We start from the raw sequence: 17,386 nt of genomic DNA on the forward strand, positions 1-17,386 counted from the left end.
TGTTGGAAAAACTTTCTTAATCTTGTTTTTATTAAAAAACATTATGGGTGGAAGAATAATATAATACAAAAATGTATATAAAAGTAAACAGAAGGCCCTCCTCCTGAGTCTCCCACTGAAAATGGCGTGAAATGTGCTTTTCCAAAGAATGTATCTTTCGGCGTATTAAGAACTGCGCCTCAGCATTTCGGAACTGTAAATAATCCATCCAGCGGGGCAAACATAAAGGAAATTTATTAATTAAACTCAAAAAGGAACACCAAGAGTGCGAAATTGTTTACTCGAAAACGAGCGAAGACGAGAAATGCCAAGTCGAGGCCAGCTGCAAAAATACGAGCAAACCGATATTTACATTTTGGGAATGAATGAAAACATTTTCCCCGTCTGTTTCTCGCTCATTTTGCGATGGCTTTTAGTTCACGGCCAAGGGGGCGTATGCTTATTCAAAATCCAAGAGAACCGATGATGTGACACAAATATGCCAGAAATAATTTCGTACTTTATATATTTCTGAAAACCAAATGGACAAACGAAAACAAAAGTCCGATGCCGCCTACACACATTTCCCCTCAAGGTCAGAACGCCGCATTGTCACCTTTTAAAAATAATTTAAAATAAAAAGCGAATTAAATTATCAGCATCAGATAAGCTTCGCTAATAAAAAATACATTTTATAGTTAGCAAATAAACTGCACTGATAAAATCTTCAAAACAAAATAGCAAAAGGCAAGCAGACGCAGAAATTAAAGACCACAAATTAACATAATTTCGTCTGAAACAAAACTGTTCAAAGATCAAGCATAAGTTGGCGAATATGTTTTGAAGCTTAAATGGTCCACTGGCGCTGACAGATTGAGGGTTTTGTCAATTTTATGTTCGGAAACAATCAATTTGCCTTTTCTCTGATAGGAAACAAAGTGTAATCATCGGCGATGGTTTGGTTTTACGTAATCCGAAAAGATGAAAGTTTTTAATTTTTGGTGATAATTTGCGAGTCTAAAAAGCGGAGCAAATATAATAGCGTGTGGAAATCTGTTAAACGTTTTCGAGTTTATAGACTGCAATTAAAATTAAAGCGAAACGGTTAAAACATTAGAGATTGATTATATTGAATGTATTGATGATAAAGGTAAAGGTAAAGGGTATCAATATCTCATTTGACTTACTTTCAACAGCCGAAGCTGACAGATATTTAACCCCACTGCCTTAGCAGCAGAACTTTCACAGCCAAGTGAGAAGTTACTAGCAGGAAAAAGAAAATGTTTGCCGCTTTTAATTGTTTAGCTGAGCAATGACAAACTCATATGATAATTCCTGTTAGCCTGTGGAGTTACCCTGGTTAGTGACTATGCAAAAAGAGACGTCATTAGGAATTTAAAAAAAGTTTATTCTTGTCCCAAATCTGCTAGGGGGCCTTACAGACCAAACACTGTAAAACTATTAAATTTGTGTCCTCAATATTAATGGTAAATTGCATGTAGCTTTGGGTTTTATGGCAACAGTTCTTAGGCTATTCTTAGGTGCCTTGAGTGGTCGACACTTTTGGGGTCAGCTCTTTTAGAACTTCTAATGGCCATTGGGCCCACGGGGAAAGGCGTTAAAATTATGATCCCGTCCATTAGCACGTGAAAAATGGGACTCCAGTCAGTTTTGAATTTTGCTGACCATCTTCGTTTATAGTTAGATCTGAAATCAATCGCCTTTGGCTAGCATTGATTGATTGACATTCAAGTTTCGATTGCCTGCATTGGTCGTGTGAACACTCTCATAGAACAGCATGTTGTGTGCCATTATTGAAATGTAATTTCGAAAGCAAGTATTTTAAAGTTGCTTTGTTTCTATTTCCAGATCCCAACGACTAACACTTCGACCAATACCGCACTCAGTCAAGGAGTTTCAAAAGGTAAGCTGGTCATATACGTATTTATAATATAAACAAAGTCTCCGACATCCACTGAAACCGCGCAAAAATGTTAGCCAAGGGTCGTTAATCAAAAGGCATCAAAATAAAACGCACAGTTTGCCGTCTCACACGGCGCATTGCATCATTAACGTTGAATCAGCAGCTATGAGATACCCTGTGCTCGGTGCTCGGTGCTCGGTGTTCGGTGTTCGGGCGCTGGCATACCTGCCAGATACAGATACTTATAGATCTGAGAGTCAGCTCAGTGAGTGCAGCGAGTGAAACAGCGTCAAATTGCATTTAAATTGAATGAAATTAATTTGACATGCAAGCTGTGTTGAGTCGCCGGCCGAACTCAACTCGAGACTTGTCTGCTTTCGACAAAGCGTTATAGTTACATGTGTTCAGATACGCACGCATTATCCCAGCTACGAGATACGAGATACTCAACTGCAACTAGATAAAAGGCAATGCACATGTCGGGCGAAATCAAAATGACAGCCAGCCCATAAAGAGGGAAACCTATAAAGGGGCGAAAAAGTATGGAGAGCTGGTTGGAACGGATTCTAAAGGTGGATTCTAAACGCATCCACTAGATACAATAGCCTTGGGCTACAGTAGGTACAGTTGCCTGCCCCACTGCCTGCTCTGTGCTTTCTTTTAAAAATAACTTGGAAAATGATCTATGCCTAGCTGCCGGGTTCCCCCATTTCCCAACCCAACTCATGAAATATTTTCATCAATGTTTACACAGAGAAAAACAATGCCTTTCCCTTGACTTGCTTCTGAAGTTATAATTGGGAGATCTTTCCGATTATTATCCACCAATTTGCATTCTTAAATTCTATTTTCAGTCTCATTTATATTGGGCAAAGTTCAGGTCTAGTTGCTAACTATGAACGAATAAAAACAATTTCTTTCTAGGTATAAACTTTTGTGATCGGGGTATGATCATGCACTTTTAGTTGCAGTTGCAAGGCCCTCGTAATGGCGTAGGCGTTTTCAGTTTTTGCATTTTGATTTCCTTCATTTATAACACTTTGCTGCCAGATTTTTCTTCCGTTAGCTTTTTGTAATTTCTCTGCTAGCTTTGCATTGCCCCGAGTCTTTGTCTTTGCATCCTGCACATTGTTAGTGGCTTCGATTCGTTAGCATCTAGATGTGCAGCCACATACGTATCTGCGGTGTCTAGCAATGACTTTGGCAGGCAGCCGAATGAATGATTGCTTATTCGTTGTCATCCCTGCCCCGATCGCTTTGATCTCGGCATCCAGTGTGGGATTGTCTGATAGAACGATTTCGGCTGCCTCCAAGGTTAGTCTTTCAATGAAATATTGTTTGTTTTATTGCTTAGTTTGGAGTTTCTGCACGATGTTATTCGCTGATTCGGTGGGTTGTGATCAATGGATTTTTCTTTCCGTTTGTTAGGATAGGGTAAAGTAAATCCCATCTATGGTATTCGAAGTGCCTCTTAGCTTGAATTAGAATAATATTTCAATATTAGTTTGTTTTCTAATTTGGGCTTGTAGGTTGGGTAATGTAGTTTCGAAATGAGCACACTTTCAGCGTTAATGATTATAGGGATTTTAGACTTCTTTAATAACTTATGAGATTAGATACGGAAGTAGGGATACTATTATCCCTAATAATCATATTTGTAAAATGAGTAACATTTCGTAACAAAGTGTAATACAGATTATGATATTTAAATAATTCGATTATGGCGCGTTGAAACACATTCGCCATTCGCCTACAGAACTTGCCAAAAACGACTCACAGTCTGCCTTTTACAGCAATTTGATTCAATTGTTTATCAATTTGGCCAACACATTTGAAAATGCCATTTGACCAATTTGCTCGTAAGTACCCACATTAGGCACACATTTCGTTGGAATTCCGTTGGGCTGGGCAGTCTTGTGGGTGGCCGTTAAAGGCCACACCCAAAGCAAACTGAACTTATTACTTGGCCATCAAGCTGGCATTCTAAAATAAATTTAATTCGCATTTTCCGAGCTGTTTTGTGATTTATTTGGTTAATGTGGATAATTCGCGGGGCAGCAGAACTACACATAACCGATGCTAAATCATTATGCATTGTCGGCCGATGTTTAATTAACCGTGAAGCCCGGCAATCGAAGGCAAAGCGTAACCGCAACTGAAATTAACTAAGAATCTAATACGAAAGTTTAAGCCAGAGCCCGTCACCTGTCGACGGTGTAGGATTTCAGCGTTCGAAAATTATTTCGCATACTCGCCGCAGAGCACAGAAATCCGTGAGAGGGCGCGGCACTCGCGAATTCCTATGGATGTCTGCTCAGCTCTGTGTCTGTATCTAGGGGCTCCCCGCCCCGGAGATCGGCGCAATTCAAGACGCGTAATTGTTACACCCTGATTACGCGACCGCAGCGAACCACAAATTAAAAACTAAGACGAAAAATAAAAATATACACAGGGAAAATAGTTTTACACGAAGCCGTTTTCTTCGTGAAACCCCAAGCTAGATCATCAACAGAAGATTTTGAAAAAGTTTCGGCTGATAATCAGATTGAAATTTTGGTTTAGCTCAAACTGTTAACAAAATCAGATTGCAATCTGAATAGGTATATTCATTTATCCTAGGTTAATAGATAAAAATCCCGAATTATGAATACTTTTTGATATAGGAAAGAAAAATGATATTTTCTTCTCTGCAAATTCAAGCATAAATTCCGTTTATGAGATGTTTGTCTACACGGGTAAGCCAGTATTAGATAAAAGTGAAGTCCATGATAAAATACAATTCAACGCAATTGTTCACATGAGCACCGCCAGATGGCGCTCCCCGTCGGTTGTTGCACAGTTTAGCCTGTTAAGGGCGTAGTGCGTGTGAATAAGGGGTTTAGGGGATCTGGGCGAAGGAGAGGGGATCAGCAGCCAAGCTAGACTTGCACGCTTCGCTGGGTCTCTCAAGGTATGAGAGCAAGAGTATTTTGCCTGCCATTTGTGATGGCAGCGGAGGTGGGGAGCGGGAAGAAACCTCCAAGTTGCAGTTAACTGATGTAATAATGGGATTGGATGGGAGAGAATGCAGTGGGAAGTTAATACAGGGAATATCTGGGACTTTTTTACTACATTGTTAAATACCTCCCATTCGTATGATAGAGTTGACGGATCAAAGTTGCTTTCACACACTTACCAAATAAGGAACTTGAACCTTGAAGCTAAATATGTTATTAACTAGTAACAATCTACAAAGACATTCGAACTTGGTGATTTATAGAACATACTGGCATGTCAACCCCTCAACTCTTTTAGCCTGTTCGAAGATATCTTTTTGGTAGCCAATCGAGCATGCAGCTCTACAGTTTCACATTCACCTCAGCACAGAACGGATATGTAATAAATAAATCCTTATCGGGTCGATCGCAAGTGAAAAGTCAAGCTGTAAACCGACAAAAATCGATCGCCCCACTAAACGCAAAAGCGAAACAAAACTGTTCCACTTCGGTTGAGGAACACAAAAAGCAAAAAAGAGCGAGTGAGCACAAAAACAAGAATTAGAGATCAACAAAAGCACAAAAGCAGTTTAAAGGAAAATTAATTTTGCACGATCATTGTGCTGATTCTACTCATTGAGTTCTCTCTGTAATTGCGAGTGTGCCGTGTCTGTGTGGCGATGTATCTGCAGAAGGGGGGACTCTGAACTTTGAATACGAATGAAATGGAAACTAAGTATTGATTGCAATTGAAAAACTGGAACTGGAACTGGAACTGGGGGAAGTGGCCGAGCAAATTGAGCAAACTAGCTGAAATTATAGGCCATACGACATCGCCGACCGCAGGGGAAATCTCTCGTAATTACAAAAATCGCCAGTTAGCAGTGAACAGTGGCTCTCAAACTGTCGTGTATTTTCATTTCCCTTCGTTAATCACCATTTATTTTGGTTCTTCCGCAAATCAAAACAATTCTTATTATAGAATTAAATCATCGTCTGGCATTGGTATTGGGGAAAATTGAAATAAACAGATGATTCCTTTCTTTTTGCTAGATTAAGTAATGTTTTTGGTTTTGTTTTTTTATGGGCATCTGCAATAAGGATAGTTTTATTGTTTAACATGATCAATTTGTAAGTTCTAAGTGGTTCTGTTTAGCAAAGTGTTAACAACTGGCAATAAAATGAAATGAAGGGCAATGGTACTTATTAACATGTGGATTTATTAATGGAAGTTCTCACTTAAATGATGTAAAACAGACACATGTGACGATTTAAGTATTATTGAAAGCAAAGTTAGAGTGCTTTTATTAATATATGTCTTGTAGGGGATATAAAGTATATCTTAGTCATGGTCAGGATCTATTCGGTTTTGTATACCAAAACTTTTAAAATCACCTTCTGTAACTTTGTACAATATAAAGTGCTTTAATCTAAGCCCCAACTACGAAATCAGTGACCCAAACGCTGGCTGAACCTCCGACCAAGTTCAAGTGGGCACCACACTCGCAGGCAGCCTGGCTGGCAGGCATGACCACATGGACATGACAGCATCTGCTCGGGCTGGCAGGCCAGCAATCAAGCCGAAGATGCGGTCAGATTGAAGTTATGCCGGCCGGCCGCGAAGGGAGAACCTGAAATCAAGTCTGCTTAGTCATCGAACTTGGCCTAATGCAAAACACAGGCAGCCGACTGCCGACTTGGGGATGACTCAGCCCTGGACTGGCAAAAAAGAGCAAGAGCAGAGAAAGAAGAAGGAAATGTGCTACCAGTTTAGCCCACAGAGCCAAGAATTGGAGATCGAACGATGAACTGGCCCCGTGCTTCTGCTGCTGCTGCTGTCCTACTCCACTTCTTCATGGATCCGAGATTTCAGTGTGTAGTTGGTTGTTGGTAGTTGGTTGTTATGCCCAGTCATGGTTTGGCGGCTCTGCCACGAATGCCCGCCCTCAACAGGCTATATGTTTTTCCCCGGCGGAGATGTATCCAATGGATGGCTTGCACTGGGAGAAGGAAGTGCTAGTGCTCAATGAAGTAATTGGGAATCATTTTAGAAGTAGTCAGCCTGGCTACTGTAATATATTATAATTTATTCCTCTCAGTACTCATAGATATATAATTCTTATCAGAATTCAAACTGTATATTATATAATTCTGATCGACATCTGCCAATTTCAGTAAGTTCCTATGTCAAATTATTGATAAGCAAGCTAAACTGATGCGAACCGTCATTAAACTTAATAATAGCAAAAGGTCGACCGTTTCTCCCAGTGAACGGCCACATTCCTGCCTCGAATGCCCCTCGTACGTGTTGCGGTATACGGCCCTCAATTAGTTATTCATATAACGTGCTAAACAAAAATGTAAGAAATGCAAAATGATGACAAAAGGCCCCCGCTCGGAGAGTTGATTAAGGCCCGCATCCAGCCGCAGTGGCTACTTACGTCTGCGAGGGCGAGCTCATCCTCATCTCTGCCATCATCCGCATCCTCGGCTTCGTCCGCTTCCAACAACTCGAACATTGTTTGCCTGTCTGGGCTTTGACAAAACTTTGCATGTCATGTTGTCATTATGGTTCCTTACCCTTTTTCGCCTCTACTGAGCCCTTGCTCCTGCCCCCTTACGTGAGCGGATCCTTTGGATGACATTGTTTGTCTACTACTTTGGGCTCTGGTGCGCTCTTCGTGCCTGCCTTCAGCCGGATATTCATAGACATTATAGACACTTATCGTCGGTTTAGGCTTCACGCCTTTTGTCTCAGCCCAGCGAAGTCTGCCTCTTTCCCCTCTCATGCACCTTACCCTGTGGAAAGCAAACAGAGATCCCTCTTGTGTTATTCCACCGTATTAAAGCTGACAAAAGCCTGAGCTCACCCTCCATTAAATGCCGCCAATGCTTCTCAAACTTTTGGCAGTACATTACCGACTTTACAAGACTGGGTAAAAGCTATGATATATATCCTTACTGCTTACAAAGCTGTTGCTTAATTAAAGATATTTCCCAACTACACCAACAATAAAATTATTAGCCATCTCAACGCTTAGCCTATTTGGGTCACTGGTATTCGTCGATGTCTCTATCAGGAGGTCTGAGATCATGCCCAATCAATGGCATATATGGGACTAAGAGAGCAATAAAACGTTATAAACTGCAAACTGTGTCAATGGAACACAAAGAGGCTTCTTTGTTTATGGCCTGGTCGTTAGCTCCAGCCGAAACTCTTCAATAAAAATCAAAGCCATATAGTCTGTTCCCCAATAATTCCGAACAGAAATCGTTATTGATTTGGACCTCTACTAATATTGCTTTTGATTTGATAATGCCGAAAGGCAGTAAACACTGTTTACGTAATCGTGGAACTGACAACACCTTGCAACATTTGACCACAACAAAATTGTGATGCAGTAATAGCTGAGAATTGCAATAACTTGTTGGATTACAAATCAGTTTGCCATTAAACTTTGGCATTTCGCCGCGGATTCATTTTATTCTTGCTGTTATTAACGGATTGGTTATGACACGGAGTCGGGCGGTGCACACCCAAAAAGTTCAAGTGTATGACGACACTGCGGTTGCAGTCAGAACCAGCAGAAAAGTATCTGACAGATACACACGTCGATGGAGCGACTGCATCGCCGTCTTGGATTGCTTGGCTTGCTTGGATTGCTGAGCTTGCCTAACAAGCGGAAAGCAAAAACATAACAGTAAAGTAAATTAAGTAAAACCATACACCAGAAGCAGCCACAGCAACAGAGCAGCAAATGCACTGCGGCCAAAGGAAAAACCGGACAGAGCCGGGTCTTAGACGAGAGTAAATGCTGGTGGGACTGGCCGAGAATGGAGAGACAGACTTATAAGCATGGGGCTAGCTGGCTGTCCCATAGCAAAAGTGGCTGACCTCGAGAATTCCCGCTTACGTTAGAAGCCAAAGAGATCACTCAAATGTATCTGTATCTAAATCTGAATCTGTAACTGGCCGCTCGTCTGATTCTCGTTCTCCGTGGCATCGCTTTGGGCTTCTTCACCTATGTCGATTCCATATGCCTAAACTTGGTAGCTTTCCTCGTGAGTTGGATAAGTTCTTTTGGGGCGAGAAGTTGGTTTGTTTATCTTTCGACTGCGGTTTGCTTGTGTGTGTATGTGCCTCTGTGAGTGTATTTTACTGTCAATAAGAATTTCATTAGCGCCTCTTTCGGCCACTGAGAGACCTGGTACTAAAGACATTCGTTTAACAACTTGTATTGATTCGGCTAGCCGCAGTTTTGGGTATCAGTGTTAGATATTAATCAGTAAATTTTCTTTCTTTACAGATTTTCTTCTTAACAGTGACAATAACTAAATCAGACCAAATCGGTAAGTTGTGTTCCTCACAAAAACCTCTACCAACTTTTACACAATCAATTACCTCGGAAGCTTTTGCAATACTGAGATTAGTTTTTGTTGAAACTCAAATGAGCTGCGCAACATATTTACTTTTCAGTAATATTTATTCGAATAATACTTTTTTTGGTTCAACTTTTTACTCGTTTTTATAAGATTTTGTCAAAAAAAAGTGGCCAGCGACTTCCGCCGTCAAAAGCATTACACAGGTGCTGGTGGTGCAGCAGAAAAACCTCCGACAAAATAATTACTACATAACATCCGCTGCAAAAACCTTTCATTTATGCTCAGAAAACTGCCTTTTTTCTTAAGCCATGATGGAAAATGTTGAAATATATATATTTTTATAAGAATCGGTTGCCTGCAGTACAACAGCTTCACTCTTGGCGTCAGTTACTTGGATACCACTTTTACAAACTTCTTGAGGCAGAAAATCATTCTTAGCCTGTATTAATAATAATGCTGGAAAATCATTGAGGGAAAATGAAAAGATTTTTCAAAGTGAGACCCATCGCCATTTGCATTTAGCCATGGCTTTGCCCTTTTAAACTCTATAAACCTAATGCGTAGATACATAAAGGTTTATAGCCAAAAGGCAAATCAATTTAATTTGCAACCCTCGTTTAGTTAATTCGGTTAAGAATTATATAATATTTGATATTTGTATTAAATAGCAACAGAAATTGCAACTTTAAACTTCTTTCTTTGGGAAGCATCTCTCACACGAACGTTTTTGTTTAATATTGCCCTGTAGAGAGATGAGATTATCAGCTTGATCCGCATCAAGCTTTGATCTCGAATATCAGAAAAGCTAGGATGACTAATTCCGCGTTAATATTACTTCATATACGTCCACTAATTTATAATTAACTTTATTGGTCATCGCATATTCTTGTTTATTCATATTTATTCCCCGCAAGTGTGACGCATTTGCTCGCAACTATTTTTAAAAATAGAAAGATTGCAGATATTTTCCTTGATTTCAATTTAAAACATGACATTCTTTAAGTTAATTATTAGGCAATGTCTTATCCCGTCAATTAAAAAACATTCTTGGAATGTGGTTAAATCTGACGATCTTCTACTTATTCTTTATACCTAAATTGAGATCCAAAATATTTCTCAAGGCTACGAAAGCGTGCTTCTTTACCTTACCAACCTTAAGTGTCGGTTTAGAATTTAAATAAAATATAAAGAATTGTTAAGCGTAGACCCGAAAGAATTTATCTCTTAGTTATTACTGCCAAAAGTCATACTCGTATGCAACTTATATTTCAATCGTTTAGGAATATAGATTGGTAAATAAAGCAAATAAAAACAACAACGGCGTCACTTTAAGTCAAATTTTCCTCAAATGAGAAGTAAATGCTCGTGGAAATGGCGAGCATCTTATTGAGGTACCACTTTATTGATATTAGGTATTCCCCAGAGGGAAGCGGCACGGGAATCTGCTCTCCGATGATGTGGAAACCTATGACGCGTACTGGTCCCTGAAACAGAACATTTTGCTTAAATATATAAAGTTAATATCAACAATTTATTACCTTATAGGGGCATGTGAAATTGAGATTGGAAAATGGTTTAAAAAGGTTAAAAACCAGAACTACCGGCGCTTCGTAGGGCTTTCTCAGGAATCTGCAGCCATCGAACGTGATGTTGTAGAGCCAGGGCTTGAAGCCATTGGCCCTCTTGAAAATCTGGGCATGAACTTTAAGAGTTGAGACTGTCTTTAGCACAGTTCCATCGAAACTCAATGTTGTTTTGCCCCTTTGAACCGCCTTCAAACGGCATTTGTGCACCGAAATCCAAGATTCATCCACAGAATCACAAACAAAGTTGGTGAACCTGAACCTGGAAGCATTCTTAGGGGAAAACTCTCTATTTTACTATGCTTTTATGTTAAAAAGAAGTACTTACAATGGAACCAATTTCAAGGGCAATATGCACTGTCAAAATCAAAGCAAAAACTTCTGATCCATGGCCCATTGTGTCGAGTTTTAAATACTAAATAGTAGATCTGACAAAATTCAGTCATTCAGTCATTTTTCTGTTTTTCGACTTTATTACGGTTCAAATTAAACTCCCATTTGAATATTGGACTAATTATAACCATTAGCTATATACGATTTAGGGGAATATTATAAAGTATCTGTATCTGTATCTGTAATCAGTATCTGACTTATTTCAGTTTCAAGCAAGCTCTTTTATCCCCCCTTTTCGAAGACTAGAAACTACACCTTTGCTGTGCCGACGCTCAATAAGTGTAAAACTACTTACTTTCTTGCTTATTTACTTATGCAAAGAAAGATAATATATACTATTATATAAAAACGAGTGTTTCATAGTCGGGCTGAAACTTGGTAGAACGTTTGTTATTTTTGTTTAACAAACAACAAACTTAATTGCATATTGATAATGATGCAAGCGTAATCGCATAATAATAGTACTAGTAAGTCTGCCCGCAGCTTCGCAAATATATATTTACCATAAATACGATGTTAATAGGCAGATTCCAGATTTGTTTTTATTTTGAACATAAACCTTCCAAGCTTAACTTTTTCAAAATATTTCGGATCATTACTAAGGACAAATCCAAACGAAATTGTAGTTTGATTTGGTCTGTCAGTCTTCCATGCTAATATTAGAACACAGAACGCCTTTTAGAATGGCTGGCAACAATTAACACAGGCAGCGGACCCCGCAGCTCACTCGCAACCTGCAGTTTCAGCAGGGAAATCATGGGCCCAAACAATGGAAATCCATTGCGTTGTGTTGCACGACCAGCGATGCGCACAAAAATAAAGTTTAGGTTGGTTTTATGCTGCATGTGGTTGGCATATGTGCGCAGAGCCAGCGATGGCTTGGGGGCGAGGTGGCGATGCTGCGGTCTCATGTTGCAGTAGCACATTCGCACGGGAGTGGGGCAAAGGTACACCTAACTTTCAGTTGCTTTGGCTACCGGACTCTTGCCCCATACAAACGACGACATTAGCCTCGAAACCTTAACAACAATGCAAAACTGGGCCTACGCATGCGTCAATTTATTTTGCCATAAAGTATAAAAGCTACGGTAGAAGAATGAAAGTGTAATGCCCTTACTTAACGTGAGTTTACCCCAACTGACCCTTTTTATACCATTTTGTTGTTATTTTATTATTATTTCAATTAGGTACTCTGTCAGCTTAAATTTTATTCACGTTCCGTGTGGGCACCAGAATTATAACTTAAAATTGATGTTAAATATGTTTTTTTTAATGCAATTTTTTAACTTTACCCCTTCGGTGTGCAATTAACCAACTCATTTAAGGCTACAACCCAAATGCTTACTTTGAATAAATCCATCTTGGTTGCTTCCCTTGGGTGTATCGAATCCAGCATTCTGTCACGCCTTGAAACAAACTCGATTTATAAAGCCAAACTGCTATCCATGTACGAAATTTTAATTTCTGCCACAGAACGTTCTTGGCAACCTTCTTTCCCGGGGCGTGTCTCGTGGCAGCGAGGCTCCGACGCTTGGTGGGTGTGTACGAATGTAAATTTTTAACATGTAACTCATTTTTAAGGCAAACAAAATAATTTTAGCTTAGTGCTGTTGTGGCGGAACTCGAAATGGGTCAGGCTGAAAAGTGAGCGTGTGGCAGGTCGAGGGATTGATTAAAAGACCCAATGTCGCTGTGGGCCAAAATGCATATTAACCAAGAAATCGAATTTATTTATACGATCTTTACTTAACTTTGAGATTGTATAACCCCAGTTCTCTGCGAAAAAACATATCTTGATAGTGTATAGGGAGGAATGAGGCAACTCATAAGAAGTGTTATTTAAACAAAGCGACTTGTGGAGTTCACAGATTGGTTTCTGTTTGCTCTAAATGTGCAAAAGCCCTGGAAAGAAGTGAGTGCAACGCAGATGGCAGCACAATTTGCCAGCAGTGGCAGGCACAGGCACAGGCACAGGCGCAGGCACCAAGCAGCAAACAGCAGTTGGCCTGAAATGCAACGTATCTAAGCGATACAGATACAAATGCTCCGAAATTGAAATCAAATTGCCGCCATAATGCAAATGCTTCAGTTTGTACATTGTTTGGTTTTCCTTTCATTTGCTTGTTTTTCCCAATTTTCCTGTTGATTTGGCAATTTTCAGCCCCCGAAGAGGGGCAGCACAAGTAGTTGCCAGCCGAGATGGAGACATGCATGTCACAGGCAAGGAGTCACAAATTGCAACTCAGTGCCAGAAGAATGCGCCATGATAAGTCAATAACTATTATTAACGCAAACTGACGGAATCAGAAGGCGATTTCGAGTGTAGATACATTAAGAGATACAATTTCAATTGTCGGCGATTGTATCTCGGCGGAGCGAAAGTGCATTTCGGTCTTATCGATATTGAAATGTTAATGAACTGAAAATTTTGCGTGTCGAATCGGCGAACAGTTCGCGCTGGGCATGTATCCGAGATCTATGCTCAGATCGCGGCAGCGTGATAATTGCCCAGCTATAGTATATTCGATGTACTCGTACTTACATGCCGAGATTGGCATTGCTGTGATTGGAAAGGCAGCAGCGACAGACAAAGACCGAGCTGGAAGCCCATTCGAGACTTCACTTCACACTTCACTTTCCATTTTGTTGTTTTCTGGCCACGCTTGAGAAATATTTCAATTAATGCAACCGAAAATGAATGGGCCAAATGAGAAGTACGAGTCGAGTCGTGGCCATAACAGAAAGGGTAAAAATAGATTTTCACTGTGCATTTTGTACATTTCGATCGCTCTATCACGAAATCTATAGACATATTTTTCCGTTTTTCCATTTCGTTTGCGATCTTCGCCTTCAATGTTGCTCCGAAAATATCTAATGGTTGGCAAACAGTGCACTTGAAGTTCGTTTCTAGTTGCGCTAAAATGTTTGATCTTGACTTCTTTTAGAAGAATCCACAATTTGCTAGTTGATTTGGTACTTTGTTGGGAATAATCTTATTGATAGTGATGACATTCTATTCCAATCTTATGCTAACAAGATCCTATCATTTGGTCCACAGACGATCTGTAATTTTGGTTACTTCTTCAAAAAAGTAACGCGTCTTTTATAACAAGGGTATCCAAACTAGGGAGACGACATCACCCGCAGTCTTGCCATAGTTAAGCTTCCCTTGATTGGCGTCTATTAACCCCTTGATCATTGCACAACTCCGGGCAAGTGAAATCGACAGCCGAGGTGCCCGCGAAAGACGTGTACATATGCTTTGGCATGGCATGTCACCTAATGCGCCTGATATCTTGCGGATACATGTAACACGAAGAAAAGCATTCATTGTAGCGCATGTGGCATGGCCGTCGACTCGATTTATGAGCCAACCCACAATATTAGATGGCGGGGGGCGGAGTGGGTCTATGTTGTTGGTTGGTGGCTGGGGGTTCGTTCGGTGGTTTCGTGATTCGGTGGGTTGGTCTCAGTGAGTGATGGCTGCACATCAGCGCCCACAAAAAGCAATCGGCGACACTTTCAATTGCACGCCTCGGACTCGGACTCGGACTTGGGTTGGGTTGGGGTTTGGACTACAGACGGAGGCTGCACTGTGAGAAATAGTCTGACTCCCTAAGATAAATATTCACAAATCATTTCAAATTTGAATAAACTAGTTACGATTAAGAGCTATGATAGAACAATGACATAGAAAGGGACAAGGGACAAGTTGCTTTTCTTGCAGTGCAGTCGCACTTTCTCGGTGTCGCGCTTTGATTAGTTTTCCATGGATTTTCTGGCTTTATTTTTATGGCTTCTTTTGGCGCAACAATTTGAATGTCATTAGTGTCAGTGGCCGGCAACTAACGGAGCTTGACACCATCTCGTCTCCACCACCCAGTACCCACTGATGATTTCCCGACGGCGACCCACCCCACACACCCTGTGATTTTTCTTTTTCACACTTTTCGACGCGACCGAGGCCGCGTTCGGCTGAAAAACAATTTTAATTTAAAGTCACGTTAAACATTAATTACAATGCCACTTTCCAGCTGGCCAACTCTTCGACTCTGCTCCACTTTTACTGCTGTTACCGAATCGCGGTTACTCGAAAGTGTCGCCGGCTCCATTTGAATGTGCTGGTGTGCTGGTCCGCTCGGGGGATCATTAGCGGAGCCTCCGCTACTTGAGCGGCAGCGAGCAGTAAGAGTACTGCGGTTATTATTTGCTTTTCCCCAAAGGAAAACACAGGCCCAGCCATTGTGTTCTGGGGCAAAGTGCTCCGCAATCTTGATCTCACTTGCCTGATAAGGTAATACGTTTGCCCCTCTCCAGATTCAAGTCCCTGATAAATATTTAATTAGATATTTTGCTATTACAGAACGGTCTGGTTATTGTTTGTCCGTCCTCTTGAGTACAATGATCGTCTTCTATGAGCTCGGAGCTCTGTTTGCTGTTTGCTTTCGAATTAGTCGATGGTAAACAATAAGCTAGAAGGTTCTAGTTGTGATTGAGTGCCTGGGATTATGATCAGAATAGTCTAGCGAAAGCAGATTATTGAGCGATTTAAAACTACAACTAAATTATTGCGTGAAACATTTGTTTAGTTAGTCACTTTGTGCTCTTTCCATTTAGCCTCTCTCTAATCTTGAAATAACGTTTACACTTCAAAATCAGTCAAAGCCTTGCCCTTGTTTGCCCCAAACAGCACTGAGCATGGATCGGTGGCTCGCAGTTTCTTTGATGTCGGCAATCGCCGCCTTAGAGCAGCTCTAACTGCTGCTGCTAATTAGCTAAAACGCAGACCCAGAGCCAGCTCAGCCGCAAAGACAATTGCGTGGCATTTACATGCCTCTCTCTAGTCTCTGGTCTCTGGTGAACTCACAAGAATTCCCCTTCCCCAGGAACACTTCTCACTCTCTTTCACTTTGCGGCATCGTCATCATAGTCGTCATTATTAATTAATTCAGCACTCAAGCCCATACAAAAACATCTTGATACAATTTCCAACTCGGAGCCGACAAACTGACGCCGGCCTGGCTTTGCGGCGCGATTGGCGCCTTTAAGATGGATTTGACGCTGATCTTTTGCATTTTTATCTAATTATCATTTTGTTCGCTAAATAATTGTTGTTACTTTGTCGCCTCTGGCCTAGCCAACTCTTAGGAAAGTTGCCGAGTCTCTTGTGTAAAAGACATCGCAGTCTTGTCTTTTGCTAAATTCAAATTATTGCAATTTTCTGCTGCCGTCGTTGGCCTGGTCATTAAGTTTAACCACTGAAGTTTTTTGCCTTGTTGTCACTTGCTGGCTACATTGCACAAAAATGTTTCTAATTTTGTTAAAAATGTAAAAAAGTCACAACAAAATATGATTCGATTCTTCCTGCTACTTAACTTTTGCAGTTGCAGTCGCATTAAGTTAAAACCCCTTCCCATGGCTAATTACTTCAATTTGAAAGTTTTGCTTTAATTTCTGTTGGCTCTTCGTTGCAGTATTTCATTACATCTAACGTCTTCGCTGTAGTTGCAAGCTGCATCTTATATGTAAATTAGCATTCAGAGACATCGGCAATGAATGTTTAACATCACCATCAGCTATGTTGATTAGCCTCGTGCCGTTGGAGTCTTGAGTCTTGACTGTTGGGTCTTCTGCCTCAAGTCCTCTATCTCAAGTGCCTGTCTTCAGCACTTACCCACTTGCTGATCAAATTTGATGTGCAAGTGTGCGAAAGAGAGATTGCAATCCAGGCAGATCGAGATATCTCTGGCAAACCGTTGATAATCCAAGCTAATGGCAGAACATATTCCACCTAATGGGGCATTACCGAGAGTACAAAGAACCCCCTAATGATCGGCTTCAGTTTCGATTTGTTTGCTCTTCATAAGACAGGAAGCCGAGGCATACCAAATACTTATCAGCTGTCATATTAACCTCGTAATTATGACTGATAGAGGTTTAGCCACTCTTCCCCCCACGGCAGTAGCCCGCTTCTCTCGTAACCTTTTGAACCCACTTTCTCGGAAAACTCCAAACATGCCGAGCTGCATTCACAAAAATTAATAAACAAGCTCGATTACAAGAGGGGGATGGGAAGAATACCTAATAGATATTTATTGGTAGGAGGGAATGAAAAGCGTAGCAAAACGATCAAAAAATACCGGGTCATA

The 17,386-nt window shown here is 40.7% G+C and overlaps 2 protein-coding genes across 8 annotated transcripts in view; one reads left to right on the forward strand and one right to left on the reverse strand.

Annotated features, from left to right (window-relative positions):
- The window catches only part of LOC108114967 (uncharacterized protein CG43427), a 53,445-nt gene that overhangs the window by 20,014 nt on the left and 16,045 nt on the right, over positions 1-17,386 (forward strand). For 6 of the 7 annotated variants that reach the window (XR_001772771.2, XR_001772772.2, XM_017226175.2 and 3 more), the window contains 2 exons: positions 1,849-1,903; positions 9,186-9,228. The gene's annotated coding sequence lies outside the window, so the exon portion shown is untranslated. The remainder of the gene's footprint in view (positions 1-1,848; positions 1,904-9,185; positions 9,229-17,386) is intronic. The other variant, XM_017226177.2, reaches the window with a different exon arrangement.
- Positions 10,590-11,509, reverse strand: LOC108114927. The gene is made up of 3 exons (XM_017226113.2): positions 11,173-11,509; positions 10,800-11,117; positions 10,590-10,745 (listed from the first exon to the last, which is right to left on the reverse strand). Exons 1-3 carry the CDS (start codon positions 11,239-11,241, stop codon positions 10,590-10,592), a joined length of 543 nt encoding a protein of 180 aa, XP_017081602.1. The 5' UTR covers positions 11,242-11,509.

The sequence above is a fragment of the Drosophila eugracilis genome, unplaced genomic scaffold (assembly GCF_018153835.1).
Source record: "Drosophila eugracilis isolate 14026-0451.02 unplaced genomic scaffold, ASM1815383v1 contig_1897, whole genome shotgun sequence".
NCBI classification, from domain to species: Eukaryota; Metazoa; Arthropoda; class Insecta; order Diptera; family Drosophilidae; genus Drosophila; species Drosophila eugracilis.

Excerpts from the sequence above, each read along its gene's own strand:
- LOC108114927 (XM_017226113.2), bottom strand. The coding sequence starts at position 11,241 with ATGGGCCATGGATCAGAAGTTTTTGCTTTGATTTTGACAGTGCATATT. Across the intron at positions 11,118-11,172 it reads CCCTTGAAATTGGTTCCATT|AATGCTTCCAGGTTCAGGTT; the intron begins GTAAGTACTTCT and ends TTTTCCCCTAAG. Across the intron at positions 10,746-10,799 it reads ATTTCACATGCCCCTATAAG|GGACCAGTACGCGTCATAGG; the intron begins GTAATAAATTGT and ends GTTCTGTTTCAG.